Below are 16,863 nucleotides of genomic sequence, written 5' to 3' on the forward strand. Positions count from 1 at the left end.
CCAAGATCGCACCGTTGCACTCCAGCCAGGGTGACAAGAGTGAAACTACATCTCAAAAAATAAAAAAATGGACAGGGCGCAATGGCTCACGCCTGTAATTCCAATACTTTGGGAGGCCAAAGTGGGCAGATCACCAGGTCAGGAGATCGAGACCATCCTGGCTAACACGGTGAAACTCCATCTCTACTAAAAACACAAAAGATCAGCCAGGCGTGGTGGCATGTGCCTGTAGTCCTACCTACTTGAGAGGCTGAGGCAGGAGAATTGCTTGAATCCGGGAGGCAGAGGTTGCAGTGAGCCGGTATCATGCCACTGCACTCCAGCCTGGGCGACAGAGCAAGACTCCGTCTCAAAATAAATAAACACATGAAAAAAATTTTCGAAAAAAGCAAAATTTTAAAAAACTATCTTATACCTACAAAAAGTGGAGAGGTACCTGGAATAAAATGCTTAAAAGCATTTTAAAAAAAAAAAAAAAAAGGTTGGGTGCAGTGGCTCACTCCTGTAATCCCAGCACTTTGGGAGACCGAAGCCGGCAGATCATGAGGTCAGGAAGTTGAGACCAGCCTGGTCAACATAGTGAAACCCCATCTGTACAAAACATACTAGGGCTTGGTGGCAGGCACTTGTAATTTGAGCTACTTGGGAGACTGAGGCAGGAGAATCTGGCCTTGAACCTGGGAGGCAGAGGTTGCAGTGAGCCAAGATTATGTCATTGAACTCCAGCCTGGGCAACAAGAGTGAAACTCTGTTTCAAAAAAGAAAAATTAAATTAAATTAAAAGCCACCAAAACAGATTTATTTTTTTGAGGGGGCTTGTATATATTAAAAATAGAGGACATTCCAAAGACTACTATAATAGTTCACTGTTGCACTCCAGGAATTCACTCCAAATTTTATACGCCTTGTAGGGTATACTGTAACCAGGGTACACTGTAACCCACAGCATGTAGCCCTATACAGCGTGAAATCTAATATTAATATGTAACCTAATGACTGCAAATCAGGAAACAAAACAACACACATCAGCACAGGGAGGAGGTTAAAGGAATAAAAGAATCCTGTTCAGACACTGATACGCAGGGTCATTGTAAAATACCCCAAGACACTGGGTAATATCATTCTTCTCCATTTTATCCTCAATCTAGACAACAAAAGAAAATAATTTCCTTCCTTTCCAGTTTTTTATAATCTCTCAACAAGTTCACAGGTCTAATTCTTTCTTTTTTGGAGACAGAGGCTCACTCTGTTGCCCAGGCTGGAGTGCAGTGGCACAATCACAGCTCACTGCAGCCTCAAATGCTTGGGATCAAGCAAGCCTCCCACCTTAGCCTCCCAAGAGTACTGGGACTACAGGCACATGCAACCACACACATTTAATTTTTTTTTTTTTTTTTTAAGATGGGGTCTCACTCTATCGCCCAGGCTGGAGTACAGTGGCACAATCTTGGCTCACTGCAACCTCTACCTCCTGGGTTCAAGCAATTCTCCTGCCTCAGCCTCCTCAGTAGCTGGGATTACAGGTCTGCATCACCATGCCTGGACAATTTTTTTTTTTTTTTTTTTGAGACGGAGTCTCGCTCTGTCGCCCAGGCTGGAGTGCAGTGGCGCCATCTCAGCTCACTGCAAGCTCCGCCTCCCGGGTTCCCGCCATTCTCCTGCCTCAGCCTCCCGAGTAGCTGGGACTACAGGCGCCCACAACCGCGCCCGGCTAATTTTTTGTATTTTTAGTAGAGACGAGGTTTCACCGTGGTCTCGATCTCCTGACCTTGTGATCCGCCCGCCTCGGCCTCCCAAAGTGCTGGGATTACAGGCGTGAGCCACCGCGCCCGGCCGCCTGGACAATTTTTGTATTTTTAGTAGAGATGGGGTTTCACTGTATTGGCTAGGCTTACACATATTTAATTTTGATTCTTTGTATACATGAGCAATAAACTGTGTGAGGAAGAATTCATTGCAGAGGCAGGGCACAGTGGCTCATGCCAGTAATCAAAGCACTTTGGGAGGCCAAGGCAGGTGGGTCAAACAGCTTAAGCCCAGAAGTTTGAGACCAGCCTTGGCAATATAGAGAGACCTTGTCTCTACAAAAAATTTAAGACATCCTGTCGCAAATAAATACATACATACATATATAAATACATAAATAAGTCTAATAAAAACTGAATTAAAGATAAATGATAATTCACTCCTGGATATGAAGATAGTTGCAATTTTCCTATTTCAAAGTACAGACTTCCTCAGTATTAAAAATGTCAGCTGGGGCTGGAAGTGGTGACTCATGCCTGTAATCCCAGCACTTTGGGAGGCCGAGGCAGGTGGATCGACTGAGATCAGGAGTTCAAGACCAGCCTGACCAACATAGTGAAGCCCCATCTCTACTAACTATACAAAAAATTAGCTGGGCATGGTGGCAGGTGCCTATAATCCCAGCTATTCGGGAGGCTGAGGCAGGAGAATCGCTTGAACCTGGGAGGCGGAGTTTGCAGCGAGCTGAGATCACGCCATTGCACTCCAGCCTAGGCAACAAGAGCGAGACTCTGTCTCAAAAAAAATTTTTTTTGGCTGGGCAGTAAGGTCCCACGCAGTAATCCTAGCACTTTGGGAGGCCAAGGCAGGAGGATCACTTGAAGTCATGAGTTGAAGACCAGCCTGGGGAACAAGTGAGACCTACTCTCTATTTTTTTTTTAAATAAAAAATAAGAAACCAGCCTGGTCAAACATAATGAAACCCTCCCTTTACCAAAAATACAAAAATTAGCTGGGCGCAGTGGTGCATGCCTGTAATCCCAGATACATAGGAGGCTGACACAGGAGAATTGCTTGAACCCAGGAGGCAGACGATACCATGAGCTGAGACCGCACCACTGCACTCCAGCCTGGGCAATAGAGCAAGACCATCTCAAAAAAAGAAAAAAAAGAAGAGAGAGAGAAAAAAAGAAAAGAAAAAATATTGACAAGAAAATGAGTTACAATTAATATACTACATAAATATCCATTCAGGATTGTAAGAATGACACTTTTAAAATGCAGTTGGAAAAATAACTGATTGTTATTCACCCTGTTAAACATCTTTCTATAAAACGATATTATAAAAATCAAGCACAGTGGCCACGCGTGGTGACTCATGCCTTTAATCCCAGTACTTAGGGAGGACAAGGCGGGCAGATCACCTGAGGTTGGGAATTCGAGACCAGCCTGGTAAACACAGTGAAATCCCATCTCTAGTAAAAATACAAAAATTAACCGGACATGGTGGCACACGCCTGTAATCCCAGCTAGTCAGGAGGCTGAGGCAGGAGAATAGCTTGAACCCAGGAGGCAGAGGTTGCAGTAAGCTGAGACTGAGCCAGCCTGGGCAACAGAACAAGACTCCATCTCAGAAAGAAAGAAAAAAACTAACACAAATAATGTTTTGGCCGGGAGCAGTGGTGTATGCCTATAATTTCAATACTTTGGGAGGCCAAGACAGGCAGATTATTTGAGGTTAGGGGTTCGAGGCCAGCCAACATGGCGAAACCCTGTCTCTACTGAAAATACAAAAATTAGCCAGTCATGGTGGCGGGTACCTGTAATCCCAGCTACTCGTGAGGCTGAGGCATGAGAATGGCTTGAACCCTGGAGGAGGAGGTTTCAGTGAGCCAAGATCATGCCACAGCACTCCAGCCTCTGGGCAACAGAGCAAGACTTTGTCTCAAAAAAATAGTAATAATAATAAGCTGGGTGTGGTGGCTTACACCTGTAATCCCAGCACTTTGAGAGGCTGAGATGGACAGATCATGAGGTCACAAGTTCCAGATCAGCCTGGCCAATATGGTGAAACCCCGTACCTACTAAAAAATACAAAAGTTAGCCAGGCATGGTGGTGCACACCTGTAGTCCCAGCCACTCAGGAGGCTGAGGCAGGAGAATCGCTTGAACCCAGGAGGCAGAGGTTGCAGTGAGCAGAGATCACACCACTGCACTCCAGCCTGGGCAACAGACTGAAACTCCATCTCAAAATAATAATAATAATAATAATAATTAATGTTTTGATCCTTGCATATGATTATTGACCACATTTCTGTTTACTTCCTTAGAATAATCTCCTAAAACTGGAACCACAAGGTCAAAGAATAGGTACTTTTTGAGACTTTTACGCATATTGCCAAAATGCCCTCCAAAAGACTAAACAATTCTTATTCTCACCAATGACAAGTTATTAAAGTGTCCATGTTAATTGAATGGCTGGTTTTAAAGGAACAACTAAGGTCTTGTTTTTTTTTTTTTTTCAGATGAAGTCTCGCTCTTGTCCCCCAGGCTGGAATGCAATGGCTCAATCTCGGCTCACTGCAACTTCCACCTCCCGAATTCAAGTAATTCTCCTGCCTCAGTCTCCTGATTAACTAGGATTACAGGTGCCTGCCACCATGCCCGGCTAATTTCCGTATTTTAAGTATAGACAGGGTTTCACCATGTTGGCCAAGCTGATCTCGAACTCCTGACCTCAAGTGATCCTCCTGCCTCAGCCTCCCAAAGTGCTGGGATTACAGGCATGAGCCACTGAGCCCATCCTAAAGTCTTCATTTTTTTATTTTTAACAAAGCAAGCGGCCGGGCACAGTGGCTCACACCTGTAATCCCAGCACTTTGGGAGGCCAAGGCGGGCAGATCACCTGAGGTTGGGAGTTCGAGATCAGTCTGACCAACATAGGGAAACCCTGTCTCTACTAAAAATACAAAAATTAGCTGGGCGTGCTAGTGCACGCCTGTAAATCCCAGCTACTTGGGAGGCTGAGGCAGGAGAAGCACTGCAACCCAGGAGGTGGAGGTTGTGGTGAGCCAAGATGGTGCCATTGCACTCTAGCCTGGGCCACAAGAGCGAAACTCCGTCTCCAAAAAAACAAGAAGAAGAGAAAAAAAAAAAAGCAAGCACTGGATTCTTCTTGCACAAAGATTTCTAGAATGCTTTTTTAAATTAAGTGTTAAAAAGGAGTAATTATTTCAGTTTTACATTTTTAAATCTCATCTCCTATCTCTTATTGCATTTAAAAAATCGGACTGAAGCCAGGCGCAGTGGGTCACACCTGTAATCCCAGTACTTTGGGAGGCCACGGCAGGTAGATCACCTGAGGTCAGGAGTTAGAGACCAGCCTGACCAACATGAAGAAACCCTGTCTCTACTAAAAATACAAAATTAGCCGGGCATGGTGGCACATGCCTGTAATCCCAGCTAGTAAGGAGACTGAGGCAGGAGAATCACTTGAACCTGGGAGGCAGAGGTTGCAGTGAGCCGAGGTCACGCCATTGCACTCCAGCCTGGGCAACAAGAGCAAAACTCCGTCTCAAAAAATAAATAAATAAATAAATAAATAAATAAATAATAAAAAATCAGACTGAGTTGTTATGTGTGCCTGCGAACAATGTGACTAATTAATCCCAATAAACACGTAACATTTACTTCAATTATTCCAAGATTTGGGCTAGGAAAATATCAGCATCCTAAAATGATAATATATATAACCACTACTGCAAATGAAAGGATTATAATGGATAAGAAAAATATTCTTTGGAAAATTTGCCCCCTTTCCTTTTTTTTTTAATTGCCCCCTTTCAACTTCCTGAATCTACAGAGAAAAAACAAAGAGCAAATTTGCCCGTTTGAAATGCTTGTTTCCTGGTGCCATAAAGAAACAGTACTTGAACATATATTTAAAGTACTTAGCAAGGTCATTTTTATTTTTCGCAGAAAGGGTACCCTCGCCAGCAGTTTTGCCATGAGAGTACACCGAACAAAGGAGAAACAGGGTCATTTATAAACTGACTTGTCCACCCTACTGTTGTGTCCTGTTTCCATTGGCTGGAATGGGACCTCACATCCTATATTTGTCCCGATTGGCTAGCAATTTAGAACTTTTTAAAAGAGACAAAGGAGAACAAAGGAAGGAGAAATTAACGTGTGGAATCCTGTGAAAGGTCAAAAAACACCTTTAAATAAGGAAGAGGAACAGGCTGTGACTAATGCTTGCAAAACACCTTCAAATAAGGAAGAGGAACAGGCTATGACCTAATGCTTGCTTGGAGCAGAATAAGCATGCCAGGGCAAATATTTACACTAAATTGTGGGAGCTAAGAAAATAAAGTACTTTGATTTTTTTTTTATCATGGCTAGCAGATATTTAAGAATGTTAGCACAAGTCTTTGAATAAATTTTGCTTTTTAAAAGAAGTTAGTATTTATTCCTAATTAAATGGGGAAAAAGTCTTTAAAGAGGAACCTCTGCTTTACTTTTTGCATCCCCAAACTTAAATTCCCTTTTTTGCCCACTTTCCACAATATTTTCATTCATTTTTATCTTTAGCATCTATTAACTCACCAAAATGCTTGTAATGGCGATTGTGAGCTTGTAATAAAACCTTTACTCGATCCAATGGAGCAACTGTTGTTTTGGCACAGCATCCAGCAATACCTAAAAATTTTTCAAAAGGTCAGGAAGAAATTGCGTACCATTTCTTTCCAGATAGAAATCATTAGTTGTTCAGCCAGCAAACCCTTTAATCTCTAATTTAGTCTCCATGAGTAAATCTGCCTACAGCATGGACATGCAGATGCCTGGTCCCCATTCCCTGTAACTTAATAAGTGAGCATGATTACACTACTTTAGTAAGTTTTATTGTGTAAATCAGCATCTAATACCTGAGGAACACTGGGAATCTTGCTAAAATGTGATTATGGAGACAGACACTTGAAGGTATTTATCCAACTGCCAGGTCCTGTTTGAAGTAACCTCCTCTTCTTCTGGAAGATTTTTATGGAGACAGACACTTGAAGGTATTTATCCGATTGCCAGGTTCTGTTTGAAGTAACCTCCTCTTCTTCTGGATCATTTTTTCATTGAAACAACCAACTTTTACCCATAAAATTAGTCATTCATTTATACATTCAGCAAATATGTATTTTGACCCTACCATGTGCCACTGGGAAAAAGTATAGATGAAAGTAGAATAAAGTGCATACATGGGCTTTAGCATAGGTCAGAGTCCAGGCCAGCCCCTCGAGCTTGGCATGCTTCTAAATCAACTATATAGACTTCTCTACAATATTGTACATCTAGTAAAGACTTGATAAAATGGGTGGCTCCTCTTATAAAAAGGTGAAAAATAAGCCAGGCACAGTAGCTCACACCTGTAATCCCAGCACTTTGGGAGGTTGAGGTGGAAAAATTACTTGAGACTAGGAGTTTGAGACCAGCCTGGGAAACACAGTGAGACCTCATCTCTATAAAAAAAATGTTAAAAATCGGCCGGGCGCAGTGGTTCATGCCTGTAATCCCAGCACTTTGGCAGGTTGGGGCGGGCAGATCTCCTGGGGTCAGGAGCTCGATACCAGCCTGGCCAACATGGTAAAATCCCATCTCTATTAAATATACAAAAAAAATTAGCGAGGCAGGGTGGCAGGCACCTGTAGTCTCAGCTATTTGGGAGGTTAAGGCAGGAGAATCCCTTGAACCCAGGAGGCCGAGGTTGCAGTGCGCCGAGATCACGCCATTGCACTCCAGTCTGGGCAACAAAGTGAGACTGTCTCGAAGAAGAAAAAAAAAAAATTAGCGAGACATGGTGGTATGCCTCAATACTCAGAGGCTAAGGCTGGAGGATCACTTGAGCCCACAGTTGGAAGTCGCAGAGAGCTATAATTGCGCGGCTTCGCTCCAGCCTGGGTAACAGAGCAAGACCCGGTCTTTAAAAAACAAGTCCAGGCACGGTGGCTCATGCCTGTAATCCAGCAATTTGGGAGGCCAAGGCAGGTGGATCACTTGAGGTCAGGAATTCGAAACCAGCCTGGCCGACATGGTGAAACCCCATCTCTACTAAAAATACAAAAATTAGCCAGGCATGGTGGCGGCTGCCTGTAATCCCAACTACTCGGGAGGCTGAGGCAGGAGAATCTCTTGAACCCGGGAGGCGGAGGTTGCAGTGAGCTGAGATCACGCCATTGCACTCCAGCCTGAGTTACAGAGACTATATCTTAAAAAAAGGAAAAAAAAAAAACACCACACACACACATACACAAATAAAATTTTAACTTTAAAAATCCACATTCTGAGATATCCAAAAATAAATTGTGGCTGGGAGCGGTGGCTCACGCCTGTAATTGCAGCAGTTTGGAAGGCTGAGGCGGGCAGATCACGAGGTCTGGAGTTCAAGACCAGCCTGGCCAACATGGTAAAACCCCATCTCTACTAAAAACACAAAAATTAGCCGGGCACGGTGGTGCATGCCCGTAATCCCAGCTACTTGCGAGGCTGAGGCAGGAGAATTGCGTGAACCCAGGAGGCAGAGGTAACAGTGAGCTGAGATCACACCACTGCACTCCAGCCTGAACGACAGAGTGGGTCTCTGTCTAAAAAAACAAACAAAATAAATAAATAAAATGTATATTTATACTCAAATATTATATCTACTATGTTTCCATATCAAAGCTCTCTTATCCGAACTAACGAAAATAATAGTTGGCCAGGCGCAGTGACTCATACCTGTAATCCCAGCACTTTGGGAGGCCGAGGCGGGCGGATCACCTGAAGTCAGGAGTTCCAGACCAGCCCGACCAACATGGAGAAACCCTGTCTCTACTAAAAATACAAAATTAGCCCGGCGTGGTGGCGCATTCCTGTAATCCCTGCTACTCGGAAGGGTGAGGCAGGATAATCACTTGAACCTGGGAGGCAGAGGTTGTGGTGAGCCGAGATCACGCCATTGCACTCCAGCCTGGGCAACAAGAGCGAAACTCCGTCTCAAAAAACAAAAAAAGGCTGGGTGCAGTGGCTCATGCCTGTAATCCCAGCACTTTGGGAGGCTGAGGCAGGTGGATCACAAGGTCAGAAGTTCAAGACCAGCCTGGCCATAATGGTGAAACCTTGTCTCTACTAAAAATACAAAAATTAGCCAGGTGTGGTGGTGGGCACCTGTAATCCCAGCTACTCAGGAGACTGAGGCAGAAAATTGCTTGAACTCAAGAGGCAGAGGTCTCAGTGAGCTCAGATTGCGCCACTGCACTCCAGCCTGGGTGACAGAGTGAGACTCCGTCTCAAAAAAAAAGAGTAAATCATAATAATGGCTATCCAAAATTATGGATAAACTAAAAATAATATGCATTTGGTTTTAGAATATTGTATATTATCTTCTCAGTTGTGTACGAATTAACTGTATAATGAATTATTTAGGCCAGGTGCAGTGGCTCACGCCTGTACTCCCAGCACTTTGGGAGGCCGAGGCAGGCAGATCACCTGAGGTCAGGAGTTCAAGACCAGCCTAGCCAACATGGTGAAACCCCATCTCTACTAAAAATACAAAAATTAGCTGGGTGTGGTGGCACATGCTTATAATCTCAGATACTTGGAAAGCTGGGGCAGGAGAATCGCTTGAACCCGGGAGGCATAGGTCACAGTGAGCCGAGATCACACCACTGCACTCCAGCCTAGGTGACAAGAATGAAACTCCGTCTCAAAAAAAAAAAAGAGAGAGAGAAATTGTTTAGAATGTATTCAATAAGTAGTTTTATTTAATAGTATCTTTTTTTTTTTTTTTCCAGGCTGGAGTGCAATGGCATGATCTCGGATCACTACCACCTCCGCCTCCCAGGTTCAAGTGATTCTTCTGCCCCAGCCTCCTGAGTAGGTGGGATTACAGGAACCCGCTGCCACGCCCAGCTAATTTTTTTTTTTTTGTACCTTTAGTAGAGACGAGGTTTCACCATGTTGGCCAGGCTGTTCTTGAACTCCTGACCTCGTGATCTGCCTGCCTCGGCCTCCCAAAGTACTGGGATTACAGGCATGAGCCACCACACCCAGCCTATTTAATAGTGTCTTACCTTGCTTTCACACTACAGTAGTCCCCCCTTATCTGCAATTTCACTTTCTGCAGTTTCAGTTACCACCAGTCATCCATGTTCAAAAAATATTAGATAGACAATCTGTAATAAGCAATTCACCCGGGCACAATGGCTCACGCCTATAATCCCAGCACTTTGGGAGGCCTAGGTGGGAGGATCACTTGAGGTAAGGATTTCAAGACCAGCCTGGCCAACTTGGCAAAACCCTGTCTCTACTAAAAACAGAAAAATTAGGCTGGGCGCAGTGGCCCACACCTGTAATTCCAGCACTTTGGGAGTCCGAGACAGGCGGATCACCTGAGGTCGGAAGTTCGAAACCAGCCTAACCAACATGGAGAAACACCATCTCTACTAAAAATACAAAAATTAGCTGGGCGTGGTGGCGAATGCCTGTAGTCCCAGCTACTCGGGAGGCTGAGGTAGGAGAATCGCTTGAATCCGGGAGGCAGAGGTTGCAGTGATTGAAGATCGCACAATGTGACAAGAGCAAAACTCTGTCTCAAAAAAAAAAAAAAAAAAAAAGGTCGGGCGAGGTGGCTCACGCCTGTAATCCCAGCACTTTGGGAGGCTGAGGCGGGCGGATCACGAGGTCAAGAGATCGAGACCATCCTGGCTAATACAGTGAAACCCCCTCTCTACTAAAAACTTCAAAAAATTAGCCGGGCGCGGTGGTGGGTGCCTGTAGTCCCAGCTACTTGGGAGGCTGAGGCAGGAGAATGGCGTGAACCCGGGAGGCAGAGCTTGCAGTGAGCTGAGATCGCGCCACTGCACTCCAGCCTAGGAGACAGAGGGAGACTCAGTCTCAAAAAAAAAAAAAAAAAAAAATTAGCCAGGCAAAGGGCCAGGCATGGTGCCTCACATCTGTAATCCCAGCACTTTGGGAGGTTGAGGCGGGCTGATGGTGAGGTCAGGAGATTGAGACCATCCTGGCTAACAAGGTGAAACCCTGTCTCCACTAAAAATACAAAAAATTAGCCAGCGTGGTAGCACGTGCCTGCAGTCCTTGCTACTCGGGAGGCTGAGCCAGGAGAATCGCTTGAACTTGGGAGGCAGAGGTTGCAGTGAGCCAAGATCACGCCACTGCACTCCAGCCTGGTGACAAAGTGAGACTCCGTCTCCAAACAAAAAAAAAAACAAAAAGGAACACACAGACACACACATACTCACATTTAATATCAAGTGCCAATAAGGCAGTGGGGATACAAAATGGAATAGACACTTTAGAAATACTTTGACAGTTTCTAATTAAAACACAAAAAATTAGCCGGGAGTGGTGACGGGCGCCTGTAGTCCCGGCTACTTGGGAGGCGGAGGCAGGAGAATGGCGTGAACTCGGGAGGCAGAGCTTGCAGTGAGGCGAAGCTTGCAGTGAGGCGAGATAGCACAACTGCACTCCAGCCTGGACAACAGAGCAAGACTCTGTCTCAAAAAAAAAAAAAAAAGAAAAGAAAAGAAGGAAATATATTACTTACACGTGCAATGTGAATGAATCTTAAATGCATTAAGGTAAGTGATGGAAGTCAAACTCAAAAGGCTACATACTGTATGACTCTATTTATATATCTTTCTGGAAAAGTCAAGACTATAGAGATAGAAAAACAGATCAGTGGTTGACAGGGGTTGCAGATGAGAGGAGAGGAATGTCAAAGAAAAGTGGAAAAAAAGCCCGGCACAGTGGCTCATGCCTGTAATTCTAACACATTGGGACGCCAAGGCAGGTGGATCACTTGAAGTCAGGAATTTGAGTCTGGCCAGAATGGTGAAACCCAGTCTCCACTGAAAATACAAAAATTAGGCCAGGCACGGTGGCTCACACCTGTAATCCCAGCACTTTGGGAGGCCGAGGCGGGCAGATCACAAGGTCAGGAGATCAAGACCATCCTGGCTAACACGGTGAAACCCCATCTTTACTAAAAATACAAAAAATTAGCCGAGTGTGGTGACAAATGCCTATAGTCCCAGCTACTTGGGAGGCTGAGGCAGGAGAATCGCTTGAACCTGGGTGGTGGAGGTTGCAGTGAGCCAAGATTGCACCACTGCACTCCTGCCTGGGCAACAGAGTGAGACTCCTCAAAAAAAAAAAAAAAATTGCCAGAAGTGGTGGCACCCACCTGTAGTCCCAGCTACTCTGGAAGCTGAGACAGGAGATCACCTGAACATGAGAGGTGGAGGTTGCAGTGATATCAGGCCACTGCACTCCAGGTTAGGCAACAAAGCGAGAATGTCTCAAAAAAAAAAAAAAAAAGAAAAGTGGAAATATTTTGGAACTACTCTATATCTTGACTGTGGTGGTCATTACACAACATGTTTGTCAAAGTGCATTTTACTTAACCAACAATTATAGCTCTTTTTTTTTCCCCTTTCATGGAATCTGGCTCTGCTGCCCAGGCTGAGTGCAGCGACGCGATCTGGGCTTACTGCAACCTCCGCCTCCCGCGTTCAAGTAATTCTCCTTCCTCAGTCTCCCAAGTAGCTGGGACTACAACAGGTGGGCACAACCATGCCCGGCTAATTTTTGTATTTTTTGTACAGACTGGGTATCACCATGTTGCCCAGGCTGGTCTCCAACTCCTTAGCTCAAGCCATCCACCCGATTCAGCCTTCCCAAGTGCTGGATATAGAGGCCTGAACCACTGCACCCAGCGATAGATCTTTTGTTCTCTGATTTATACCAAGCAAGTTGGAGGCACATAGCTGGGACTCATTTCCATGTGAATAAATGTCATTTCTTTTTTTTTTTTCTTTTAATTGAGAGGGAGTCTCGCTCTGTTGCCCAGGCTGGAGTGCAGTGGAGCAATCTCGGCTCACAGCAACCTCCACCACCCAGGTTGAAGCAATTCTCATGCCTCAGCTTCCCAGGTAGCAGGGACTACAGGCATGCGCCACCACACCTGGCCTTTTTTTTTTTGTATTTTTAGTAGACATGGGGTTTCACCATGTTGGCCAGGCTGGTCTTGAACTCCTGACCTCAGGTGATCTCCCCACCTGAGCCTCCTGAAGTGCTGGGATTACAGGCGTGAGACACCTCACCTGGCCTAAATGTCATTTTATCAGCAGAAGAACAAAATAATTAAATTCTGAGGCCTGGTTTGGTGGCTCACGCCTTTAATCCCAGCACTTTGGGAGGCAGAGGTGAGCAGATTGCTTGAGGCCAGGAGTTCGAGACCAGCCTGGCCAACACGGTAAAACCCTGTTTCTACTAAAAATATAAAAATTAGGGCCAGGCGCGGTGGCTCACACCTGTAATCCCACCACTCTGGGAGACCAAGGCGGGTGGATCACGAAGTCAAAAGATCGAGACAATCCTGGCCAACATGGTAAAACTCCATCTCTACTAAAAATACACAATTAGCTGGGTGTGGTGGCACACACCTATGGTCCTAGATACTCGGGAAGCTGAGGCAGGAGAATCGCTTGAACCCAGGAGGCAGAGGTTGCAGTGAGCTGAGAGGGCACCACTGCACTCCAGCCTGGGTGACAGAGTGAGACACCGTCTCAAAAATAAATAAATAAATAAATGAGCCAGGCATAGTGGTGCACGCCTCTAATCCCAGCTACTTGGAAGGCAGAAGCAGGTAAATCACTTGAACCTGGATGCAGAGGTTACAGTGAGCAGAGATCGTGCCGCTGCACTCCAGCCTGGCTGACAGAGTGAGACTCCATCTGGAAAAAGAAAAAGAAAAAAAAAATAGCCGGGCCTGGTGGCATTCCCCGGTAATCCCACCTACTTGGGAAGGTGAGTGAGGAGAATCACTTGAACCCAGGATGCAGAGGTTACAGTGAGCCGAGATCATGCCACTGCACTCCAGCCTGGGTGAGGGAGTGAGACTCTGTCTCAAAACAACAACAACAACAAAAACTTAATACTGCTGCAGTCTTCAGAAATGGTCTTTCTACAAATCCTCATGTGAGTGTTTGCTTTGTTTTGTTTTGTTTTTGAGATGGAGTGTGGCTCTGTTGCCCAGACTGGAGTGCATGGCAGGATCTCAGCTCACTGCAACCTCCACCTCCCCAGTTTAGGTGATTCTCCTGCCTCAGTCTCCTGAGTAGTTGAGTGCCACCACGCCTGACAAATTTTTGTAGTTTTAGTAGAGACAGGGTTTCACCATGTTAGACGGGCTGGTCTCAAACTCCTGACTTCAAGTGATCTGCCCACTTCAGTCTCCCAAAGTGCTGGGATTACAGGTGTGAGCCACTCTGCCCAGCAAATTTTTATCTTTTGTTTGTTTGTTTGTTTGTTTTCTTCTTTTAGGAGAGGGTCTTTCTCTGTAGGTCAGGCTGGAGTATAGTGGTATGATCATGGCTTACTGGAGCCTCAATCTCCTGGGCTCAAGCAGTCTTCCTGCCTCAGCTTCCCTAGTAACTGGGACTACAGTAGTGCACCACTGCACACAACCTCAATGTGGAATTTTTAAATTTATGAATCTTAAATAAGTAATGACAACCCAGAGAAGTAATTAAGGAAGGGTGGAGCTTGAAGGCCCAGGAAATTCCTAAGCGACAATATGAACTTTTTGATCCCAAAGTCACACCAATAATAGGGCTTGTCAAGTACTGTGGCACAGTTCACTAGAATCACTGGAACCAGTTCTGGCTCTAGATAGTTTTGCACAATTTTCCAGTCGTCATTAAAAAGCTGATCTCCAATATTTGTTTTCCTTTAAGCAAACAGCAAAATCCAAGTCTACACTGGGTCACTCATGGTCTTTATAAAAGAAAGGAGTGCCCCGCATGTTTCACTAAAACCCCAGGGTCTCTGTAAGGGATCCTCCTCTTTTCCCTGTTATCCAGCCCTGAAAAATGGGTACCTGATTCAGACCTTCCACCTCCCCAGCCTTTGCCGGAGAGCCAAAGGTTCCACTCCCCATTATCTGACTGTCATTAGTCAAGTGATTACTACAAAGAGGTTACAGCAGGTCAGGGCAGACGTCTAGCAGAGCATTGAAGCAGCCAGAGTCCAGGAATGTCATAAAGGGCGCTTGCATCCCACTTGCCCACAATCCTGACCCCGCCACCCAGAGCGCGGCTGGCTCTTCGTGGCATGGACCCACCTCCGGCCAGAAAGGAGCGCAGCCAGTAGAAGTCTCTGCGGGCTGTGGGCCCTCCGGCCCCTGCCGCCTGCGGCATTGCAGGAGGGGGATCGGCCGCCGCCAGGGCTGCCGCGGCCGCCGCCGCCATCAGGACCAGGGTCGCGTCAGCAGCCGAGGTTGCCAACTTACAAAACACCGGACGGGACCATAGCCCGAACAGGCGGTGACAGGACGCTGACCGCCCCGCCGGCGGGGCAGAGTGACACCCGGCGGCACGGCGCGAGCTGATGGCGTACAGCAGGGGCGGGACCTGAGTCACGCGCCAAGGGGCTCAAGCGGGAGGGGCGGGGCCAGGACGCGGAAGGGGGCGTCACCCAGGCTCGTAAACTTCCCCATAGCGCCTCACCCGGCATAGCCTCTGTCAGTTTACTGCTCAGGCCCCTTCTGTTGGGACGGGAAAAGGGAACGGTAGGCAGTGAGACCGTCCCATTAAAACCCACAACCTGGCCGGGCGCAGTGGCTCACGCCTGTAATCCCAGCACTTTGGAAGGCCCAGGCGGACGGATCACGTGAGGTCAAGAGTTCAAGACTAGCCTGGCGAACATGGTGAAACCCCGTCTCTACTAAAAATACAAAAAATTAGCCTGGCGTTGGGTGGGCGCCCGTAATCCCAGATACTGGGGAGACTGAGGCAGGAGAATTGCTTGAACCCAGGAGGCAGAGGTTGCAGTAAGCCGAGATCACGCCATTGCACTCCAGCCTGGGCGACACAGCGAGACTACGCCTCGGGAAAAAAAAAAAAAAAAGCAGCAGCAGCAGCAGCAGCAGCAGCAGCAGCAGCCAGGCGCGGTGGCTCCTGCCTGTAATCCCAGCACTTCGGGAGGCCGAGGCCGATGGATCACGAGGTCAGGAGATAGAGACCATCCTGGCTAACACGGTGAAACCCTGTCTCTACTAAAAATGCAAAAAATTCGCCGGGCGTGGCGGCGGGCGCCTGTAGTCCCAGCTACTCAGGAGGCTGAGTCAGGAGAATAGCATGAACCTGAGAAGCGGAGCTTGCAAGTGAGCCAAGATCGCGCCACTGCACTCCAGCCTGGACTACAAAGCAAGACTCCGTCTCAGGGGAAAAAAAAAAAAAAAAAAGCCCACAACTTTTTTTAGAAAGTTCTCTCCCATCTCTTCCCTTGACCTATATTGACCACTGACCAGTAATCCAGTAATCGCCTATCGCGCTTTTTTTTTTTTTTTTTTTTTTTTGAGACAGAGTCTCGTTCTATTGCCCAGGTTGGAGTACAGTGGCGAGATCTCCGCTCACTGCAACCTCCACCCCCTGGGTTCAAGCAATTCTCTCGCCTCAGCCTCCCTAGTAGGTGGGATTACAAGCATGCGATACCACCCCTGGCTAATTTTTGTATGTTTAATAGAGAAGGGGTTTTGACGTATTGGCCAAGGCTGGTCTCAAACTCCTGACCTCATGGGATCCGCCCTCCTCGGCCTCCCAAAGTGCTGGGATTACAGGCGTGAGCCTCTGCGCCCCGCTCTCCGAGCTGTATTCTGACCTCCCTAGGATACAGCCTTTCTAACCTGCGGCTTCTCGCTTTTTCAGGCATGTTTGGACTTGCTTTCATCTCCCACCAAATCAGCTCTGCTTTGTCAGAGCTCCTCACTGAACATCAGTTTCTGCCCTCCCTAAATCCCCACTAAGCTTCCATTCCACCCCTACCACCTCTGCAAAATATTTTTAAAAATATATCACAACCAGGCCTGGCGCCGTGGTTCACACAGTAATCCCAGCACTTTGGGAGGCCAAGGCTGGCAGACCACCAGGAGTTCGAGACCAGCCTGGCCAACATGGTGAAACCCTGTCTCTACTAAAAATACAAAAATTAGCCGGGTGTGGTTGTAGGTGCCTGTGGGTGCCAGTAATTCCAGCTACTCGGGAGCCTGAGGCAGGAGAATCGCTTGAACCT

General features: G+C 46.6%; 1 protein-coding gene across 4 annotated transcripts in view; it reads right to left on the reverse strand.

Annotated features, from left to right (window-relative positions):
* The window catches only part of SLC25A16 (solute carrier family 25 member 16), a 44,672-nt gene extending 29,186 nt beyond the window's left edge, over positions 1 to 15,486 (reverse strand). The window contains exons 1-2 of one of the 4 annotated variants that reach the window (XM_003903865.5): positions 14,915 to 15,183; positions 6,352 to 6,444 (exon numbers count right to left, since the gene is read on the reverse strand). In XM_003903865.5, coding sequence (XP_003903914.1) covers positions 6,352 to 6,444; positions 14,915 to 15,041 — 220 coding nt within the window. In that variant the 5' untranslated portion in view covers positions 15,042 to 15,183. Of the gene's footprint in view, positions 1 to 6,351; positions 6,445 to 6,671; positions 7,808 to 14,914 lie in introns of those variants that run through there. The other 3 variants (XM_021944013.1, XM_021944015.2, XM_017962993.3) reach the window with 3 other exon arrangements.
* Between the last annotated feature and the right edge of the window lie 1,377 nt (positions 15,487 to 16,863).

Source organism: Papio anubis, chromosome 11, assembly GCF_008728515.1.
Source record: "Papio anubis isolate 15944 chromosome 11, Panubis1.0, whole genome shotgun sequence".
Classification (NCBI taxonomy): Eukaryota; Metazoa; Chordata; class Mammalia; order Primates; family Cercopithecidae; genus Papio; species Papio anubis.